This window comes from Aotus nancymaae, unplaced genomic scaffold (assembly GCF_030222135.1).
Source record: "Aotus nancymaae isolate 86718 unplaced genomic scaffold, 86718_ANA_hifiasm-v0.15.2.pri h1tg000064l_1, whole genome shotgun sequence".
NCBI classification, from domain to species: Eukaryota; Metazoa; Chordata; class Mammalia; order Primates; family Aotidae; genus Aotus; species Aotus nancymaae.
In genome coordinates, this window is record NW_026988479.1 from 15,500,340 (window position 1) to 15,522,938 (window position 22,599).

Here is a 22,599-nt window from a genome sequence, read left to right on the forward strand (position 1 = left end):
GCATATTTATATGACATAAGAAATTTTGGCTTTTTTTGGATAACCTAAGTTGCTTTTTATATAGTTCAAATGTAAAGACTTTCTCTCTTTCTTTATTTCTTTTTTATGTCTCAATAATTCTAGAACTAAAGTACTAATAATCAAGTTTAGATTCAGAGTACAAGTCAGCTCATCATTAACCTGAGGCTTTATTTTTTATTGCTAAGTATGAGCTATTGATACTGGTTTAAAATGAATAAGCTAGCATAGTTATTCTGTGTGGATTTTAATAATATAGTATTCATTATTTTAATTTAGAAAGAGTCAACACACATGGTCATTGCAGTTTAGTTGATGTGTAATATTTTGGGCAGATTTGAATGCTTAGATTGTGAGTGATTTAAATATAATTTTTGTTTTAAATTAGGTTCTCTGAAACTGCAGAGGCAATGTAATTTTTAACTTTACTAAATTCAATTCAATACCATAAGAGATCAGTTTCTAAAATAAAAACTTTTAATAATTTCCTCTTTAGCATTTGAGAAATGTTATTCTACAAAATGTCCATGGACATATTAATGAGACATCTTTTTTAATAAGGAGACATTTAATTTCATAAGCTCGTATGTATTCTTCATTTTATAGGTCAAAAAAATTGTCTGTTCCAGCCTCAGTGGTGTCGAGGATAATGGGAAGAGGAGGATGCAACATCACTGCAATACAAGATGTTACTGGTGCCCATATTGATGTAGATAAACAAAAAGATAAGAATGGCGAGAGAATGATCACAATAAGGTAATTGTGCAAAATGTATACTGCTAGTTTTGAGTAGAAATTATAAGAAGCATACCTTTGTTAGGTATGGTATAATGAAGAACTTTATTTAATGGTTAAAATTACCTGGTTGTTTATTTTTTTAATGTTTTTGGTCTTGTTTCTGTTTTTGTTTTCGTTTTTTTAAATTTTTCCCAGGGGTGGTACAGAATCAACAAGATATGCAGTTCAACTCATCAATGCTCTTATTCAAGACCCTGCTAAGGAATTAGAAGACTTGATTCCTAAAAATCATATCAGAACACCTGCTAGCACCAAATCTATTCATGCTAACTTCTCATCTGGAGTAGGTACCACAGCAGCTTCAAGTAAAAATGCATTTCCTTTGGGTGCTCCAACTCTTGTAACTTCACAGGCAACAACATTATCTACGTTCCAGCCCACTAATAAACTTAATAAGAATGTTCCAACAAATGTACGTTCTTCTTTCCCAGTTTCTCTCCCCTTGGCTTATCCTCACCCTCATTTTGCCCTGCTGGCTGCTCAAACTATGCAACAGATTCGGCATCCTCGCTTACCCATGGCCCAGTTTGGAGGAACCTTCTCACCTTCTCCTAACACATGGGGACCATTCCCAGTGAGACCTGTGAATCCTGGCAACACAAATAGCTCTCCAAAGCATAATAACACAAGCCGTCTACCTAACCAGAATGGGACTGTTTTACCCTCAGAGTCTGCTGGACTAGCTACTGCCAGTTGTCCTATCACTGTCTCTTCTGTAGTTGGTGCCAATCAGCAACTATGTATGACTAATACCCGGACTCCTTCATCAGTCAGAAAGCAGTTGTTTGCCTGTGTGCCTAAGACGAGTCCTCCAGCAACAGTGATTTCTTCTGTGACAAGCACTTGTAGTTCCTTGCCTTCTGTCTCCTCTGCACCTATCACTAGCGGGCAGGCGCCCACTACATTTTTATCTACAAGTACTTCTCAAGCACAGCTTTCTTCACAAAAGATGGAGTCTTTCTCTGCTGTGCCACCCACCAAAGAGAAAGTGTCCATACAGGACCAGCCCATGGCACACCTATGCACCCCATCTTCAACTGCAAATAGTTGCAGTAACTCTGCCAGCAACACCCCAGGAGCTCCTGAAATTCACCCCTCCAGTAGTCCCACTCCTCCTTCCAGTAACACACAAGAGGAGGCACAGCCATCCAATGTGTCTGATGTAAGTCCTACATCAATGCCTTTTGCATCTAACTCAGAACCTGCTCCATTGAGTTTGACATCACCCAGAATGGTTGCTGCTGATAATCAGGACACCAGTAATTTACCTCAGTTAGCTGCACCAGCACCTCGAGTTTCTCATCGAATGCAGCCCAGAGGTTCTTTTTACTCCGTGGTACCAAATGCAACTATACACCAGGATCCCCAGTCTATTTTTGTTACAAATCCAGTTCCTTTAACACCACCTCAAGGCCCACCAGCTGCAGTGCAGCTTTCTTCAGCTGTGAACATTATGAATGGTTCTCAGATGCACATAAATCCAGCAAATAAATCTTTGCCACCTGCATTTGGCCCAGCCACACTTTTCAATCACTTCAGCAGTCTTTTTGATAGTAGTCAGGTGCCAGCTAACCAGGGTTGGGGAGATGGTCCACTGTCTTCACGAGTTGCTGCAGATGCCTCTTTCACTGTTCAGTCAGCGTTCCTGGGTAATTCAGTGCTTGGACACTTGGAAAACGTGCACCCTGACAACTCTAAAGCACCTGGCTTCAGACCACCTTCCCAGCGAGTTTCTACTAGTCCAGTTGGTAAGTTATTAACTATGCTGCAGCTCACTTCGGAGCTCTTATGCCCTAATCTCACCTTAAGTGGGCAAAAAAAGTAGCAAGAGGTAATAAATAACTCATATATAATGAGCTGCTTTATATTCTCTCTATGATCTTTCTGTCCCTCATAGTAAGGAAGTTATAACAATGGTGTCAGTCTATTTTCTTGGAATTGGTGTCTATTCCTATTAATAAAAAAGACTCCAGGGATGTTTGCAGGATTCTAAATTTACAGACTTAAAAAAAGAAAATCCTGTAATCCCCACACTTTGGGAGGCCAAGGTGGGTGGAGATTAAGACCAGCCTGGCCAACATGGTAAAACCTCGTCTCTACTAAAAATATAGAAATTAGCCAGGCTTGGTGGCGCATGCCTGTAATCCCAGCTACTCAGGAGGCTGAGGCAGGAGAATTGCTTGAACCTGGGAGGCAGAGGTTGCAGTGAGCTGAAATTGTGCCACTGGTCTCCAGCCTAGGCAACAGAGCGAGACCGTCTCAAAAAAAAAACATAGTGATTGTTGGCATTTCTTAGATTAAAAAAATCGAAATTGTAAAGGTGTTTAGGCACCAGTCCATAATTTACATTGTTTAATAGTACTCTGTTATCTACTTTAGGTATAGCTATTTGTTTATTTTTTATGTATTTTATTATTTTATTTTATTTTTTGAAACAGGGTCTCACTCTGTTGCCCAGGCTGGAGTGCAGTGATGCAATCTTGGCTCATTACAACCTCCACCTCCTAGGCTCAAGCATTTCTCATGCCTCAGCCTCCCAAGTATCCGGGACTACAGACATGTGCCACCATGCCCAACTAATTTTTTGTATTTTTAGTAGAGAAAGGGTTTCGCCATGTTGCCCAGGCTGGTCTAGAACTCCTGAGCTCAGGCAATCTTCCTGCCTTGGCCTTCCAAAGTGCTAGGATTACAGGCATGAGCCACCGCACCTGGCCTAAATATAGCTGTTTGAAGAGACCCAGTCAGGCTCTTATTTTTGAAAAACCAACATAGATTTAGCTATTGCTTCTTTGAAATTATAAATTAGCTGCCGAGGCTTTATGAGAAAGATATAGACAGATTTGAGGTCAGTTTTGGCTTGGAGATATTTGGAGAACCAGAATCTATTTTTCATAGTTTAGGAGCCAAAATTTAGTCTAATCTGCACTGTTCTGAAAAACAAATTAAAAACGCGGCTGACCCAGAATGTGGAACTATTGCCTCTTAGCATTTCTCTTCCATTTGGAAAACTCCCCCATAGTCCATGCCACCTTGTTGCTAATTATTTGTGAGTTATGGATATGCCATAGCCTTAGCTTTCATTTCAGATGTGTTTCCATTGACTTCTCTTTTCAGGAAAACATAGCTGTTATGTTATATTTCAAATAGAAATAGAAGCCTGCATATGACTATCTATGGTCCAAAATGTTCTCTAGATTTTTTTCTCTTCCTCTCTGTAAATAGACATCTATTATGACTTTTCATTAGGGGAAACTAGTGTAGACTTTGAGAAGCCCCAGGGTGAAAGAAGAGCTCATTGCCAGTACCCAGGATGTGATAGAGAGCATTAATCCTTGACTTTCCTTCTAGGGCCTGGGATTAATAAGCTTAGCCCCATTTCTTAACTGCTTGTATGGTTTGTTTTGTTGATGCTCTTTTCATGAATATAGTTTACTTTCCTAGTTTTCAAGTAAGAAGTAGTAATACTGACCAAGTGTGGTGACTCATGCCTGTAATCCTAGCAGTTTGGGAAGCTGAGGCGAGTGGTTTACATGAGGTCAGGAGTTTGAGACCAACCTGGCCAACATGTTATGAAACCCCTTCTCTACTAAAAATATAAAAATTAGCCAGGCGTAGTGGTGCACAACTATAGTCCCAGGTACTTGGGAGGCTGAGGCACAAGAATCACTTGAACCCAGAGGACAGAGGTTGCAGTAAGCTGAAATCATGCCACAACACTCCAGCCTGTACAAAAGAGCAAAACTACTTAAAAAAAAAAAAAGTAATACTTAAGAAGATAGGAAAAGATATAGAGAAATTGAAACCATCATGCACTGTAGATAGGAATGTGAAATGGTACGTCTGTTTTGGAAAAACAGTTCCTCAGAAAGTTAAACATAAGAGTGATCATATGATCCTGTAATTCTTCTCCTAGGGAAGACATATGTCTGTACAAAAACTGGCACACTAATGTTCATAGCAGCATTATTCATAATAGCCAAAATGTAGAAACAGACGAATGTTCATTAACTGACAAGCAGATAAACAAAATGTAGTATAACTGTAAAACATAATATTTTGTATTTGGTATAAAAAGAAATAAAGTACTGATTCATGCTATAACTTGGATGAACTTTGAAAACATTTGCTAAATAAAAGAAGCCAGTCACAAAAGACCAAATATTTATTTTATGATTCTTTTTATGTGAAACATCCAGATTAGCAAATCCATAGAGACAGAAAGTAGATTAGTGGTTACCTAGGATGGATGGATGATTGGAAGGTGGGTAGCTTAGGGGTGCAGAGTTTCTTTTTTCGGGGGAAGAGCAGGGGACAGGACCTCACTCTGTTGCCCTGGCTGGAGTGCAGTGGCATGATCATGGTTCACTGCAGCCCCAACCTCCTGGGCTTCAAGCAGTTTTTCTACCTTGGCCTCCCAAAGTGATCGCATTGCAGGTGTGAGCCACCACACCTGGCTTCAGAGTTTATTTTTAGGATAATGGAAATGTTCTAAAATTGATTGTGGTCAATAATGCACAATTCTGTGAATATACTAAAAGCTACTAAATTGTATAACTTTAAATGAGTAAATTGTATGGTTTATGAATTAAATCTCAGTAAAGCTGTTAAAAAGTACATTTATATGGCATCTACATTTATGTCCCTAAAATGCACATCATGTTCTTTAAAAGCCATCATGATCGGCTGGGCACGGTGGCTCGTGCCTGTAATCCCAGCACTTTGGGAGGCTGAGTGGGGTGGATCACTTGAAGTCACGAGTTCAAAACCAGCCTGGCCAACATGGTGAAATGCCATCTCTACCAAAAATGCAAAATTTAGCCGGGCGTGGTAGCGGGTGCCTGTAATCCCAGTGACTCAGGAGGTTGAGGCAGGAGAATCACTTGAACCCAGGTGGCAGAGGTTGCAGTGAGCCAAGATTGTGCCACTGCACTCCAGCCTGGGCAACAGGGTGAGACTCTGTCTCAAAAAAAAAAAAGCTATCCTGATCTTTACAAAAGACCGATGGATTTCACTGTAAAAATATTGGCAGTGGCCAGGTGTGGTAGCTCACACCTGTAATTTGAGCACTTTGGAAGGCCAGCTCAGGGGAATCATTTGAACCCAGGAGTTCAAAACCACCCTAGGCAGCATAGTGGGACCCCATCTCTATAAAAAAATAAATTTAAAAAATGAGGGCCGGGTGCGGTGGCTCAGATCACGCCTGTAAGGGCCGATCACAAGGTCAGGAGTACAAGACCAGCCTGGCCAACATAGTGAAACCCTGTCTCTACTAAAAATACAAAAATTAGCCGGGCATGGTGGTGCATGCCTGTAGTCCCAGCTACTCGGGAGACTGAGGCAGGAGGATCGCTGGAACCCTGGAGGCAGAGGTTGCAGTGAGCCGAGATCGCGCCATTGCACTCCAGCCTGGGTGACAGAGAGACTCCATCTCAAAAAAAAATAGCTGAGTGTGGTGGCACTCGCTGTAGTCCCAGCTACTTGGGCCTAGGCAGGAGGATTGCTTGAGCCCAGAGGTCCAGGCTGCAGTGAGCCATGATCACACAATGGCACTGTAGCCTGAGTGACAAAGCGAGACCCTGTCTTAAAAAAAAAAAGAGGCTATTATGGAAATGATTCATTTTCATTAAAAAAAGAAAGTAATGATTCATTTCCTACTTTATAGACTTTTTAAAGCCATATTCAGAATTCTCACTACTTCTAGGTTTTGCTAACATCTACTTTGGTTAGCACTAGAAAATTTAATTTTTTTTTTCCAGGAAAGCACAAGGTAATCATTGCCTGCCATTGCCTACAACAATAATGAAAGTCTGAAATAAGTAGGAAATGCATTAAGTTACCCACATGTCCAGAGTAGGCAAATCTATAGAGAAAGAAAGATTGCTTAGAAATGGAAATATGAGCATGAGGGGCCAGTGAATGATAATCCTGTGAATATACTAAAATCCATTGAATTTTAATATGCTTTAAATGGGTGAATTATATGGTATGTGAATTATAGCTTAAAATCATATTTTTTAATGATGGGGAAATCAAACTCTGAAAATAAGACCTGCTTGAAAGAAATTTTGACAGTTGATATTGATATTGACAACTTTTTCCTGAAACATGAAACCATAATCCTTTTCCAGACCCTCGTCCTCTTTTCCTAATACATTCTCCAGAGAAAGCAATGGAATTTGAGAAGATGGCTAAGTTCAGATTTATACAAACTAGATAGAAACTTTGATATAGTTTGCAACTGTTATTTTTTATCAGATAAAATACTGAAATTATCTTTAGTAGTATGCTTTTCCTCCTTGTGAAGAAGGAAATATTGGTAGGTTTTGTTACTCATCTTCTATAGGAAGTGACTATAGTTATATAGATGAAAAGCTGTACTTTGAGATTGACTACAAAAGGGAATGCAGAAGTTATTGTTGGGTGCCACTTTTAGTTAGAACATACTCTCATTTCATATCCCCTCCAGTTAAAAGCTTTGAGATTCATTTAGAACATTACTCCAGGTGACTGACATTCTTAAACATTGAGCCCATTTTTCTGTATCTAGTGCTGTTTGGCAATATTCTTCTGCAATGTAAGAAAAAACTGGATTTGGCCATATGGTATCACATGGATGGATGATTTTTGCTGTGGGCTACGAAAATGAGCCACATGCTATCTTTTAGTTCTTTGTTTGGTTATTTTTACAGCTTATCTCACCTTGGTGGAAATCTTGGGCTTTCGATTTTAAAGTTTTGGCTAATTGAATGTCTTGGACCTGTTTTATTTCAGGGTTACCATCCATTGACCCATCAGGCAGCTCCCCATCTTCCTCTTCTGCTCCTCTGACAAGTTTTTCCGGCATACCAGGAACAAGGGTTTTCCTGCAAGGGCCAGCTCCTGTTGGGACTCCTAGTTTCAACAGACAACATTTTTCTCCCCATCCTTGGACAAGCGCCTCAAACTCATGTAGGAATCCTGGAGGAACTCTTCTCAAAGAGTTTTGAATAAGTTATTAAATCATTTATTTCAGTTAAAACACCATGTAAATTTAGTAAACTAGATGGTATACAGATGCCCAAGGTTTGTTCTGTGATCATATGAAAAAATTGTCAGTCATCTGTAGGATAGAAAACTTGAGAATGGTCAAACTATTCTTTCAAGCTAAAAATGTTTTACCCTAGGACTTGGGTCAAGAAAAGAGGTACTAGGTTGTGTGCAGTGGCTCACACCTGTAATCCCAGCACTTTGGGAAGCCTAGGAGAGAGGATTACTTGAGCCCAGCAGTTGGAGACCAGCCTGGGCAACAAAGTGAGACCTTGTCTCTATTTAAAAAAAAAAAAAAAATGATGTATTACAAGTAGTTTTACAAAAGGACCCCTTTGGAAGTGGTGTTGTGAAATTATTTCTTAAATCTGAAAAAAGTTAAATTTATATGTATGGTCAGTTTGGTATGATTTCTCATGTATTTTTACATTTTATGAAACGGTATTGCCTTTTATAAGTTAAAGTATTCTTTGTTTTTTTGATTGATTGATTGAGACAGAGTGTCTCGCTCTGTCTCCCAGGCTGGAGTACAGTGGTGTGATCTTGGCTCACTGCAGCTTCCACCTCCCAGGTTCAAGCGATTCTCTTGCTTCAGCCTCCGGAGCAGTTGGGATTACAGGTGCCTGCCACCATGCCTGCCTAATTTTTGTATTTTTAGTATTCACCACGTTGGCCAGGCTGGTCTCGAACTCCTAACCTCAGGTGATCTGCCCACCTCAACCTCCCAAAGTGCTGGGATTACAGGCATGAGCCACTGTGCCTGGCCCCTTTATTCTATTTGTTTCAATGTTTAGAACAGATGAAGTATGTGGAATTGAACAGAATTGAATTTTTTTTTTTTTTAATGAGCATTATGAGGTATTCAGTGACTATTGACTTTTTTGACAAGGAAAATTACCCAAATCACCCAAGAGTTCCATTAAGAAACAAAGCTGTGAATCAAAATAATGTAATGCTTTGCTAACATTTGACCTTACTTCCTTATGGGAAAAAAAGGACTATGGGAAGGGAAAAAAGAAAAGACTAACAAGTATAGAGGGTCACCAGATGTTTTCTAGAAAATATGCTAGGTATTGTCCAAATATTGCCACATTTTAGTTAATTTAAAAATGTGACAATATGTGTTTTGAGAAGATTATTTAGAGCGAGAATAAAAGCAAATGTGGCCCACTTCCTTTCTAGCATTGTTTAGTTCAATTGGGAAAACATTTTTTAGACTACTGTTTTATACTTACTATAGGCAGAAGTAACATAGAATAATATTTATAGAAATGATATTTTATTTAAATGTTCTTTTAAAATGAAAATTTTCTTTACAGAACCTACGTGTGGAATAGATCTTTCCAACAAGGTTTCTCATATTCTTAATAGTTTTTATATGTAATAAAACAATAGAGAAATATTTTGCCACCAGGTGACTCTCCTATTCCATCTGTTTCTTCGGGATCATCTTCACCTCTTTCAGCCACTTCTGCCCCACCAACATTGGGCCAACCAAAAGGAGGCAGTGCCAGTCAGGATCGAAAGATACCTCCCCCAATTGGAACAGAGAGACTGGCCCGGATTCGGCAAGGAGGGTCTGTTGCACAAGCCCCGGTGGGGACCAGTTTTGTCGCTCCTGTTGGACACAGTGGAATCTGGTCATTTGGTGTCAATGCTGTGTCAGGTACAATTGCCTTGCTCTCTCTCTCTGGAAGGATATCTTAAGTAAGTTGTGGGTTTGCCATTAAAACTTAGTTCCTTAGAAAAACAAACAAAAAAACTTAATTCCTGTGTTTAACACTCAATCAGGGAAGGGTGTTTACAGCTTTGAGGAGTTCAATCCAATCTCAGAGTCTGGAATATTGGTTGAGGTAATATATAGAGTTGACCAGAAACAAAAGATTCCAAGTGTGTGTCCTTTCTCTCTTAAGTAATCATTTGAGTTCTTTCAGAGAGCACTTCATCTTTTGAAAGACAGGGTAAAGTGGAGTATTCAGAGGACTTTACCTGGTTTTTCAGGAACTTTTTTTTTTTTTTTGGCTTGCAAAACTGTGATAAACATGCTCTGAACTCTTCAGAGGAAAGGTTTTAATTACATTTGGTAATAACAGTGGTAATGTTTTATTGTTTTATCCAAATAAATATCAAACTTTGTTTTCAATTATTCTTTCCAGAAGGCTTATCAGGTTGGTCACAATCTGTGATGGGGAACCATCCAATGCATCAACAATTATCAGACCCAAGCACATTCTCCCAACATCAACCAATGGAGAGAGATGATTCTGGAATGGTAGCCCCCTCTAACATTTTTCATCAGCCTATGGCAAGCGGTTTTGTGGATTTTTCTAAAGTGAGTTGACAAACATCACTGTAACTTGTTTGACACTTTGTTAGCCAGTGTAGTCACATGTTAAGGGATACTTTGTATTGAATTAATGCTCCCTTTTGTTTCTGTGGCTTTGCCAGATCTTTTGCTCAATTTCAAGAATGGGTAGCATCCACAGTCATTTGTCCTGAAGATGTCCCCATCTCCCAAAAACATCTGATGGATTTGAGTTTTGCTGCTTTGTGTTCTGCTGCCACAGCTTTGAGGGAGCCCTCTACCGCTCTTAAAAGCTGGCTATGCAGGCGCAGTGGCTCGCACCTGTAATCCCAGCAATTTAGGAGGCCAAGGTGGGCAGATCATGAGATCAGGAGATCAAGATCATCCTGGCTAACATAGTGAAAATCCGTCTCTACTAAAATACAAAAATTAGCCAGGTATAGTGGCGCATGCCTGTAGTCCCAGCTACTTGGGAGGCTGAGGCAGGAGAATCGCTTGTACCCAGGAGGCGGAGGTTGCAGTGAGCTGAGATTGTGCACTGCACTCCAGCCTGAGTGACAGAGAGAGACTCTGTCTCAAAAAAAAAAAAAAGCTGATGCTTTCTTGTCTGCTCTGACAGCTTTGTCAGCCAGCAATCATGTAGAGTTCCCATTTTCTTCTTAGCATAAGCTTATTCAGAAACTAAAATATGGGAAAGTTGAGGATATTTTTATCAAAGATGAGAAATTTCCTGATGAGTTCATATTGGATTTAGTTTTTTTCTCTCCTTTTCGTTGAAAAGTCTTGTAGATGCAGATAAACATTATTTTTTCTCAACACTGCCATACTGTATTTATAGGATCTTTTGGAGTTCTTTAAATGAGGCAAATTAGAGAAGTCTAAGCTGGTATTATGGGATAATTTATAGTAATGTTATGATTAAATCTTTTTTTCTGCTGTTTTAGGGTCTGCCAATTTCCATGTATGGAGGCACCATAATACCCTCTCATCCTCAGCTTGCTGATGTTCCAGGAGGCCCTCTGTTTAATGGACTTCACAACCCAGATCCTGCTTGGAACCCTATGATAAAAGTTATCCAAAATTCAACTGAATGCACTGATGCCCAGCAGGTAAAATGGGCTTAATGCTCTTTTATTTTTTAGATTTGTCACGTCATTCTTTTTCTTTTGTGAATAGTGCAAGTACTGAATATCGAAAGTCATATCTAACCATTTTGATCTGGATTGCATTTTTCAATATCAAGATGATGCTACTATAAACACTTTATTTCATATATGTGTATTCTTCCTAGGCAGAAACAGTGAATTGCCATTGCATTTATATATTCGTTTTGTAAATGTCTAAAGATTCCTAATTAGAAATTCCAATTTTTCCTCCCCCTTTCCAGATTTGGCCTGGCACGTGGGCACCTCATATTGGAAACATGCATCTCAAATATGTCAACTAAGTTAGAAGGTCTTTACTCTTTAGCCTTGTTTGAGAAACCTATGACCTTGGAAGAAACATGGGGATTTTTTTTTAAATGTGCCTAAGAAATTTTCTCTGAGGCTTTAGCAATGGAAATTTGATTGCCCATTGTATAAGAACAAATTGATTTCCTATCCACCTGATTATGTTCTCTGGTTAGTTTAGCCATTTTGAACTTAAGATCATATGACCTTAGTGCTTTTGGCTAAACATACTGAATACTACTTGTATGCAGAAGATAATTAGTTGATTACATGTTTCAACCTTTTAGGGTGATAAATACATGTATAATTGTTTACATACTTAAAAGAGTTGAGTAAATTTCTTGTCATATAGTGGCTCTACTTAATGTAGCCTGTATTAATGTGAAATATTTACCAGAATATTCAATAAAAAGATGAACAGTGTTTAGAAGTGGGGTGTGATCCTTTCAGTGGTCATGCAGGTACCACCCAATCCACATTATATTGAACCAGATGGTTAATACTATATTTGTAAAAGGCTTCTCACATTTAACACTTGAGTCCCTTCTTAGACTGCCTTGAAAAAGCACTTTTAAGACTATTTACCTATTTATTCTGTGTTAAACATTCCCTGTTCCCTTGTTGTCTTTCATCTCCTTTAATATATGAGAAAGTTTCAAGCTCTGGCAATGTGTCTTATCTGACTTTAGCTAGCTAGCAGATAGGCCACTGATAGGTTTTGTTCTTTTTTTTTTGGAGACGGAGTTTTGCTCGTTACCCAGGCTGGAGTACAATGGCATGATCTCAGCTCACCACAACCTCCACCTCCTGGGTTCAGGCAATTCTCCTGCCTCAGCCTCCTGAGTAGCTGGGATTACAGGCACACGCCACCATGCCCAGCTAATTTTTTGTATTTTTAGTAGAGACGGGGTTTCACCATGTTGACCAGGATGGTCTTGATCTCTTGACCTCGTGATCCACCCGCCTCGGCCTCCCAAAGTGCTGGGATTACAGGCATGAGCCACCGTACCCGGCAGGTTTTATTCTTTATGGATCATGAGAATGTCAATAAGAACAATTGGATTTAAATCAAATGGCACTAAATAAATGTAGGAACACCCAAATTATCAACTTCAGGTTCCTTCCGTGCTTCCTGACCTTTTTTATCTGAAAGATTTATCCAGTTATAGATATTTTAAGCTTTATTTGAGTTGGGACATAAGAGGGAGGTGACACCTGTCATTCTGTTGTATTATTGAATCAGCCGAGTAATATTTATAAATATGTGAGTAATTCTGGGCTTAGTTCCATGGCCCTAAACATGGAGAGCCAATATGTTTAACAAGCTAAACAGAGGAACCGTGGAATGGGCTGCTTTGGCCAAATCATAGGCCATGCCAAGAATTGGATGCATAGAGAAGGAAAAGTTATCCCACTGAAAAGTACAGTCATCAACTTATTTGTGTTTTAATATAGCTGAATTTTTTCCTGGTCTGTATAGGCAGTACAAAAAAGAAAATGAGAAAATGTTTGCAGCTAATAGAGAAGCCAAAACTCATTATCAAGGCAAAGAAGGTTGCACAGAAAAATAGTAACTAGGGACAGAACTATATTGGCAGCACTTTTCTACCCTCATGCCAACAGGAATTCTTAATTTTCTCTGCCCAGGTCCTAAAGCCAAGACCACATTAGACACACCATGTTTGTTCTATGTCAGATATACCTGCTTCTTTTATCTTTTATATCATCTTACATATAAGAAAGCTTCTTTAATTAAGTTCATTTCTTGTTTTCTGTTTTGAATGTATTTTGAAAGCGTTGTTTATATTGAAGCTACTACCTTTGTAGTGATTGATTGCCATATCAAGTATCATTAAGAGGTCCCCTGACCTTTGTGAGGGGCAGTTGGGGGTGCACAAAAGACTCCTTGGATCACCTGCAAAACTTGGTGTTTCCACTTACCATTAACAGCAACAAGAAAAATCACCTAAAATTGGTGAAATTAATGAAACTACTCTTGATAAAATATAGACTAGTGAGAAATAATATTAAATAAATTATTCAGTGGGACAGAAAGGTGAGTTTTATTCTATCTTAACTATCTGTAATACATTTGAATTGTCTGGAGGAACCCTTAAGTCCATATTCTGTATCTTGAGGACAACCAAATGAGAAATTTTATTTCGGGTCAGTAACTAGAATTCATGAAGAGAAAGGAGGCAATTATGAGGAATCCCTAGGAGAATTGGGAGGAAAACAACAGTTGTGCATTTGGGAGTAGTTCTTTAGGATACGCTCCTCCCTTCCCTCTTACCAGCGCTTCCTTCCTTTCTTTCTGACTATTTGGATCCCAGTAGCCTGCTCCCAACCTCATTTCGTCCGCTAAATCTCTTCTTCCTCTGCCTGCTTCTTTCTGGCACTACTTTACTGCTATTTTACCAACCTGAACATTTGGATAAAACCTAGCTCAGGTAAGAATTGAATTACTTTGAAAATATACAAGGGATATGGGGAGGAGACAGCGTGGGTACAGTGGAACAATAGTCAGAGCCTAAATTCTATTTTCATTTCTGCCATTTGAAGCTTTATGACCTTAGGCAAATCATCTCACCTTTCTGGGCTTCACTTTTCTCATCTGAAATTGAACTCAAGAGCCTTCTAGTTCTAACACAGGATTTCTTCTTGTGAATGAGAATATAAGATATGGAAATATTAGAAGCCATTAGAATGTTTACAGTGCTGAGGTTTGAGAGCCCCTAGCATTGGTTCTGATAAGGAATCAAAATGAATCCTGCTATTATTATGGGGGCCAATATTGAGATTTTAGTGGAGACAGAAAAAAACCTTGCACATCCTTAGTGAGCCTTCAAGTCATGAAGAAACATCCTGCTAAGGCTTAGATCAAATCCAGTGAAAATAACATCTCTTTCAAGAAATGAAACTATTTCTGGACCCACTTATTTCAGCTTGTGTTCAATGTAATAAAATTCCACTACCAATAAAATTATTGATGTTTTAAGACCCTTTAAACCTATTATGGCTACAGTGTGCTGACTTGCCCTTTTATAGGCCAGTCTGCTTCCTTCAGTCCCTGCTCTTAAAGGGGAAATCCCATCACCTCAGCTAACCAGACCGAAGAAGAGAGTTGGACGGCCAATGGTGGCCTCTCCTAACCAGAGGTAAGAAATTTCAGGACTTGGAACTATGGTTTCCCTCTCTTCATGTAGCTTCTGGCCAAGTCCTCCTCCCAATCCCAAAACTAGTGCAAGAGCGGACCATCCTCAGTTTTAGTTAACTTATAGAAGGGGAAAGTCTGGCTACATTATAATTTCAAGCCAGAGAGAGGAGTACTTACTATATATGTGGTTCTGTCCTACTGTTTAAGACCTTTGGACCACATTGTAAACCCAAGAAAAGGAAAACAAGCCTGTAGGAAAACAGCTTCTGAATGAACATCTTGTTCTCTGACTAGCAAGAAGCATTTCTACCAAGACATATAGCTGGTTACGATGTCTTCCCAGTGGACCCTTTGCTATAGTGAGGGGCTCTGGTAGTGCTGCATTTTCTATTTATCCCCAGTGATTTGTCATTTGCTAGCAGGCAGGTTCATGGGCCTCCATCCTCTCCTTTAGGCAATGGGTGAGAGAAAGGTAGTTTTAAGTATCAAAAACTTAAATGTGTTAAGACCACCTCCAATAAAAGGCATGACCCTGGGCTTCAACACCTAATTTAGAAAAGAAGATCATGAATCAAATTATCTGTTTGCAAACCTATTTTGTGATTACTTGTCACATCCTATTTGATCTTAATGGTGTATTAGTGTGAATCCAAAGCAATTTGCCTGATAACAGAGGCCTGGTATTTCCTTACAGGTTTAAACAGATCTCTGGGAGTGGGGACTGGGCATAGGTATTTTTTTAAACACTTTCATATTCTAATAGGTAATTAGTTTTTTTGTTTTGTTTTAATGAGACGGAATCTCACTCTGTGGCCCAGGCTGGAGTGCAGTGGCATGATATTGGCTCACTGCAACCTTTGCCTCCCGGGTTCAAGCAATTCTCCTGCCTCAGCCTCCCAAGTAGTTGGGATTACAGGTGCTTATCACCACACTTGGCTAATTTTTGTACTTTTAGTAGAATGGGGTTTCTCCACGTTTCCCGGGGTGGTCTTGAACTCCTGACTTCAAGTGATCTGCCTGCCTCAGCCTCCCAGAGTGCTGGGATTACAGGCATGAGCCACCTTGCCCAACCAGTAATTAGTATTGACCCTCAGATTTAAATTCTTGTTTCTTCATCCAGGTTGCATGGATGATGAATCTGGCTTTCTCTCTAAAGCCAACTACCTATTCTCCAGCCCTTATAGAACACAGTGACTCCCAAAGAGTTACCTGCAAGCAGTAGTCATTACAGTAGTAGTAACTGTGGCTATTATTTTGTGATAGAGATTAGTAGAAGGATGACCTCACTTCCCAATGACCCTTCTTGAAAACCTTTGACACTTTTCTCCTGATTCTCCTATTTCTGACTCATCTTTCTCAGTCTCTTTTGGTGAATTCTTTTTCTCCACTACCTTTTAAATAAGTAAATGTTGATGTGCCCAGGCTTCTACACTGTATCTTCTCCCCAGATGATCTCATCCCACACTCATTTATTTATTTATAAATAGAGATAGGATCTTGCTGTGTTGCCCAGGTCTTGAATTCCTGGGCTCAAGCAGTCCTCCCACCTCGGCCTCCCAAAATGCTGGAATTACAGGTGTGAGCCACCGATCCCAGCCCATCCCCACACTCTTGAATTTCACACCACCCAAATTTGAGCCACTAATCCAGAGTTCTCCTCATGGCTTCAGACCAGTATATCTAGCTTCCTACTGTGCTTCATCTGGATACATACTCATTCCTTCATATAAGATATGCTGCTCTTCTTATTTTCCCTATCATATTAGTTGGTGCTACTAGCCACCAAGACTTTCAAGCCAAAGACTGAGAATTATTCTAGTTTAACTCACTTTTCCTCACCCTACTCTTAATCAGTCATTTTATTCTTCCTCTGTATATCTGAATCTCATCCACTTCTCTCCATCCTCACAGCCACCACCCTTTTGCCCACCTGGTTTCACTAGGCTGGAGTCTCCACCCTCAAATCTCATCATCCTCCACCCTTTTCTCCCATTCCCCCTGTCAGACACTTCCTCACCTTGCATAAAAGGTGAGTTATTATAAGTGATTCACTACAGTCTGCTCCCAAGCTTTACCCTCCAGCACTGCTAAAACTTCATTTTGGCATGCACCACTTTGTAAGATGCTAGAAAACCTTTGGGGAACAATAAAATATACATACCCTTGCTACCTGAAGTGTGTTTCTGAGGCCCTGAAGCATTTGCATTACTGTATTAAAAATTCACAATTGCAGCCGGGACTGGTGGCTCATGCCTGTAATTCCAGCACTTTGGGAGGCCAAAGCAGGCAGATCACTTGAGGTCAGGAGTTCAAGACCAATTTGGCCAAGATAGTGAAACCCTGTCTCTACTAAAAATACAAAAAATTAGCCGGGTGTGATGGTGAGTGCCTGTAATCCCAGCTACTTGGGAGGTTAAGGCAGGAGAATCACTTGAACCCAGGAGGCAGAGGTTGCAGTGAGCCAAGATTGTGCCACTGCTCTCTAGACTGGATGACAGAGCAAGACTCTGTCTCAAAAAAAGAAAAAAACAAACCCCACAAAAATTGGCTGGGTGCAGTGGCTCATGCCTGTAATCCCAGCACTTTGGGAGGTCATGGTGGGCAGGTCACCTGAGGTTGGGAGTTTGAGACCAGCCTGACCAATATGGAGAAACTCTGTCTCTACTAAAAATACAAAATTAGCTGGGTGTGGCGGTTCATGCCTGTAATCCCAGCTACTCGGGAGCCTGAGGCAAGAGAATCACTTGAACATGGGAGGCGGAGGTTGCCATGAGCCAAGATCATGCCATTGCACTCCAGCCTGGGCAAGAAGAATGAAACTGTGTCTCAAAAAAGAAAAAAAAAAAGTCCACAATTGTCTGGGCTCGGTGGCTCATACCTATAATCCCAACATTTTGGGAGGCCAAGGTGGGAGGATCGCTTGAGCCCAGGAGTTTGAGACCAGCCTGGGCAACACAGTGAGAACTCCCATCTTTAGAAAAAATTTAAAAATTTTTCAGGTACAGTGGCATGCACCTGTAGTCCCAGCTATTTAGGACACTGAAGTGGGAGGGTCACCTGAGCCCAGGAGGTCAAGGGTGCAGTGAGCATGATGTACCACTACACTACAGCCTGGGTGACAGTGAGATCTTGTCTAAAAAAAAAAAAAAAAAAAAAAAAAAAATCTCACCTCAGATCAATACTGTATCAGAATTCTCATTTTAACAATATCTCCGGATGATTTATATGCACATGAAAGTTTGAGAATATATAATATAATACCAGCACTTTGGGAGACTGAGGCAGGTAGGTTACTTGGGCTCAGTAGTTTGAAACCAGCCTGGACAACATAGTGAAACCTTGTCTCTACAAAAAATACAGAAATTAGCCAGATGTGGTGGCAGGTGCCACCGCAAGAGGCTGAGGTGGGAGGATGGCCTGAGCCCAGGAGGCAGAGGTTACAGTGAGCCGAGATTACACCACTGCACTCTAGCCTGGGCAGCAGAGCAAAACCCTATCTCAAAAAATAAATAGTTTGAGAAGCAATATATTTTTAAATGAGTGAATAAATCAGAGCTAAGGGGAAATCTGATGAAGCCAGAGCTGAGGTAATATTGATAAATGGATGTAAGTCAGGTGGTCTATACTTAATTTTTGGTGAGGGAAAAGGAGAGTGGAGGCAGTACTGATTTTGAGGAAGCCAAACAGAGGACAGCCGGATGAGTTCAAGATTTTCAGTGTATGTATGTCTTCAGCTAAGTACGTACCAACACCACCACCTCATTCCAGCCTCTCATATCACTGTGTCTACATAAAAAAACTCTTATTTCCAAGGCCAAACTCTCTGACCTTTCTTTCCCATCAGCTAAAGACCAAGTCTTCCTCATTAGCCCCCTGCCCTTCCTGAGTTAACTGGCAGAGATATCAAAGGGCAGGCCTCCCGACAGGTGATGCCTCAATTGTACCCCCCAAATTTGACTCATCCTTTTATTAGTCCAGGTACCATTTCTTCAGAAAGCCAGCCAGCCCTGCCTGACCTTCCCCTTCCTGCTGTGCTCCAGGCCATCAAGGCATGTTTCACCCCGTACTGTTTTATTTGTTTTGAGACAGGATCTAGCTCTGTCTCCCAGGCTGGAGTGCAGTGGCGCAATCTTGGCTCACTGCAACCTCCGACTCCTGCGTTCAACCCATCCTCCCACCTCAGCTTCCTGAGTAGCTGGGACTATAGGTGCATGCTGCCACACCTGGCTAATTTTTGTATTTTTAGTAGAGACAAGGTTTCACCATGTTGCCTAGGCCGGTCTCAGACTCTTGGGCTCAAGAGATCCACCTGCCTCAGCCTCCCGAAGTGTTGGGATTATAGGCGTGAGCCACCGCGCTCAGCCTTGTACTGTTACTGTTTATAGAAAGCAGTACACGGGCCAGGTGCGGTGGCTCACGCATATAATTCCAGCACTTTGGGAGGCCGAGGCGGGTGGATCACGAGGTCAAGAGATCGAGACCATCCTGGTCAACATGATGAAACCCCGTCTCTACTAAAAAATAGAAAAATTAGCTGGGCATGGTGGCGTGCGCCTGTAGTCCCAGCTACTCGGGATGCTAAGGCAGGAGAATTGCTTGAACCCGGGAGGCGGAGGTTGTGGTGAGCCGAGACCGCGCCATTGCACTCCAGCCTGGGTAACAAGAGCAAAACTCCGTCTCAAAAAAAAAAAAAAGAAAAAGAAAGCAGTACACAACTGGGCTAAAGAGCACAGTCCTGGAATCAGATGCAGTCAGGTTTGAATCCCAGTTTCCCTTCCTACAAGATGTGTGACTTTGGCTAATCACAGTGCTTTACTATCCAAAACTATTGAGAGGAATGGGTTAACTAATACAGGATAAAAACTCTTGCCCCACTTCACCTGCCCCCAGCTTCCAGCTATAAACAGTAAATAGCTGAGCTGCTGCAGCACTGAGAGGCAGGTTGGCCAGCGTTGGGCCAGCAGGAACTGGAAGCCAGTGGGGGGCCTGGGACTTTGGACGCATTTCCAGCTTTCTCTGAACCGGGCTGGTTTCCTAGCAGTTAGGGCGGGACCGTCGGGTTGAGTGACGGGCCGGTGGCCCGCCCCGGGCGTGACGTGGGCCTAGTGTTGTTGCCAGCGGCTGCACGTGGTCGGCTGAGTCCGCCTCAGACTCGGAGCTGAGCTCCTCGACCTCAACGCCAGGCGGTTACGTTGCTGCTCCTCCCGCTCGCTATGTCAACGTCGTCTAGCTTCCCGATTCCCGGGGGCCGGCACCAGCTGCCCGACTGCTACAGCACCACGCCGGGGGGCACGCTATACGCCACTACCCCGGGAGGTCAGCGGGCTGGGCAGGGGTCGGCAGACTGCGGACACGTGTTGTTGAGGGGCGGGGGTAAGGGAGGTACGGGCCTAGGACTCGTCTGTAGGCCCCTCTACAGTTTGCAGCTTAGGGGGAGATTGTTTGGAGCTGCGGCTCAGTTCCCAAAAACTTTTAAGTGATGCAGCAAGGCCAAGAGCCTAGCTTCCGGGTGTTTGGGCTGTAATCCTTCACTGTGGCCTGGGTTCTTGGCGTCTTACATACGCTCCCACCCCTTGCGACTTTGCTGCCTAGGAAAAGGAGCCAGGGCCCCCAACCAAGAGTGACCTCAGCCGGAAGCACCGGGTCTTGAGAAGTGGAGTGGCTAGAACATTTGAGGCCATTGCTCCGTTTATGTGCTGCTGCGTGGCGTCTGGTTGGTTGGTGGGCGAGCAGCCTAGGATCACAAGCTGCTGGGCTCCCGACCCAGGTATTCCTGCCACACGAAGCGAAGGGGAGGAACAGGGCAGGGACCTTCGAGGACATTATGTGGGCCAAGTTCCTCTGAGCTAGTATGAGCCTTATAGGACCTGTGAGGGATCAGGATTAGAATAGTATGTTCCTCCTCCCTGCAGGGTGAAACCCTTCACAACTGTCTCACTTCTTGAACCACCTGAGGCTGTTGTCTAGGTCTCACCTTGTGAACCAAAGCAAGGAGGTTCCAGAGTGGTAGAGGAGCAGCATGAAGTACCGGAACTCGAAGTTTAGTGTTCCAGCCAAGATCTGAAGCTCCCCCAAACATAAAGCCCCTGCCTGTACCAGCTGGGATGGCCCACTTGCTTTATACCCACATCTTGGTTAGGCATGGAAGATTTTAAGCACTATGAAGGCTTGTCTGCTGAGAACCTAGCTGGGCTTCAGAGCAGAAGTCCTTTGATACACAGGAAAGTTCAACAACCCCCTCACCTCCAAGCCCCAAAAGGCCTGAGTCTGGGACCCATCACCTCTGTACCCAAGCTCCTGATTCTTACCTCAGTCCCAACCCCTTGACAGGCACCAGGATCATCTACGACCGAAAGTTCCTGCTGGAGTGCAAGAACTCACCCATTGCCCGGACACCCCCCTGCTGCCTCCCTCAGATTCCCGGGGTCACAACTCCTCCAACAGCCCCACCCTGCAAGCTGGAGGAGCTAAAGGAGCAGGAGACAGAGGAAGAGATACCCGGTAAGGAAAGCAGGAATTAAGAATCGTCCCAGCCTCTTATTTTCAAATGCCCCCGTGACACAGTGTGGGGGTTCAAGTCCAAGAGGGGTTTCTGCACTGATGCTGAGCCTGCAGATCCTCAGACCAGCAACCAGTCCTCCTGCCTTTTCTCTCTCCAGATGACGCACAATTTGAAATGGACATCTAATCCTGTGCAGATGACCCTGTGTGTGGAGTTACAGAGGAATCCCTGCTGCCACCACCTCTTCCTGGGGCATCCAAAGGCCAGCTGGCCTCACTCTTCCTGGGGCATCCAAAGGCCAGCTGGCCTCATCTAATCTGGGAGTGACTTGTTAGTTCCAGGCCTCTTTAGTTATGAGGCATAGACCAGGGATAGGAGTGGGCAACTTGCCAAGCCCTTAACTCTACTTCCTCTTTGGTCTGTGCGTACTTCTCCCAGCCCTAAACCCTCTATATTCAGGGGCTGGAACCGGGGAATGGAGTAAGTCACCTTCTGGCTGCTTAGTAAACATTCAAAGAAATGCCTTGACTCCGGATTTTCTCATCTCAGCCACACAGCTGAGGGCCCTGGCAGGCCTGGTCAAGTTCAGAGGGCCCAGGTCCATTCCCAGCTCCCACCAGGCCCACTTCCAGCGACAATTAGAGACTACAGTGGCAGGTTACATGAGCCTCCAAACCACAAACAGCAATAGCCTGGCCTCTGCCAAGGGCTGTTCCTGTCTTTCCAGGAAGCAGCCTTCCTGGAACCAGGCCTTCCCAGCAGCCCCTCCCCTATCCATTCCAAAGCAGGACTCTTGGAAAAGAGGTGCTGTCCCAGCCTCTCCCCATGCCTTTTCTGCTTCCCACCTCTAAGTACCAGTTCCTCTATTCCAACACCAAAAACCTTGTACCCTCACTTCTCACAGCATGAGAATCCACCAAGCACCTTTAGGAGACCTTAGAGTTCACACTGAAGCCCAAAATGAGGCAGCAGCTTGTCTGGTCAGTTACAATCCTAAATCTCAGTAATCTGGTATTTTTTTCCTTCAATTTATACAGCAAAAACCCCACTCAATGTGGTTCCAATCTCTGTAGCACCTATATCTCAAGGGTGATACAGTGCAAACAGGACTTTCCTTTTGTTGAGGGGGAAATCTCCCTGTTCTATTTGAGTCTATTCTCACGCTGAAATGAAACCATCCAAAGACAGAGCTGTTCTGCCCAGCACAGGATGTGCTTTTAGTCTAATTTGGGAAAAAGTGGTAGGCAGTAGTCTGGTTGTACCCAGCAGATCCCTTCCTGATGAATGGAGAAGGGAAAACAGTAGTTTGCAGATGCACAGGGAGCAGCGCAGTCAAGGACAC

General features: G+C 42.4%; 1 protein-coding gene and 1 non-coding gene across 13 annotated transcripts in view; one reads left to right on the forward strand and one right to left on the reverse strand.

Annotated features, from left to right (window-relative positions):
- Positions 1–21,795, forward strand: part of ANKHD1 (ankyrin repeat and KH domain containing 1) — a 138,399-nt gene extending 116,604 nt beyond the window's left edge. For 6 of the 12 annotated variants that reach the window (XM_012469354.2, XM_012470090.2, XM_012469461.2 and 3 more), the window contains 9 exons: positions 625–774; positions 952–2,564; positions 7,588–7,764; positions 9,257–9,508; positions 9,999–10,174; positions 11,092–11,256; positions 14,647–14,756; positions 21,086–21,256; positions 21,415–21,795. In XM_012469354.2, the coding sequence (XP_012324777.2) occupies positions 625–774; positions 952–2,564; positions 7,588–7,764; positions 9,257–9,508; positions 9,999–10,174; positions 11,092–11,256; positions 14,647–14,756; positions 21,086–21,256; positions 21,415–21,418 (2,818 nt within the window). In that variant the 3' untranslated portion in view covers positions 21,419–21,795. Of the gene's footprint in view, positions 1–624; positions 775–951; positions 2,565–7,587; positions 7,765–9,256; positions 9,509–9,998; positions 10,175–11,091; positions 11,257–11,534; positions 12,022–14,646; positions 14,757–20,347; positions 20,523–21,085; positions 21,257–21,414 lie in introns of those variants that run through there. The other 6 variants (XM_012469531.2, XM_012469667.2, XR_001110185.3 and 3 more) reach the window with 5 other exon arrangements.
- On the reverse strand, positions 105–181 carry LOC135270667 (small nucleolar RNA SNORD45). Its single transcript, XR_010338810.1, has one exon. It is a non-coding gene; the product is annotated as a small nucleolar RNA SNORD45 (small nucleolar RNA).
- Positions 21,796–22,599: the final 804 nt, after the last annotated feature.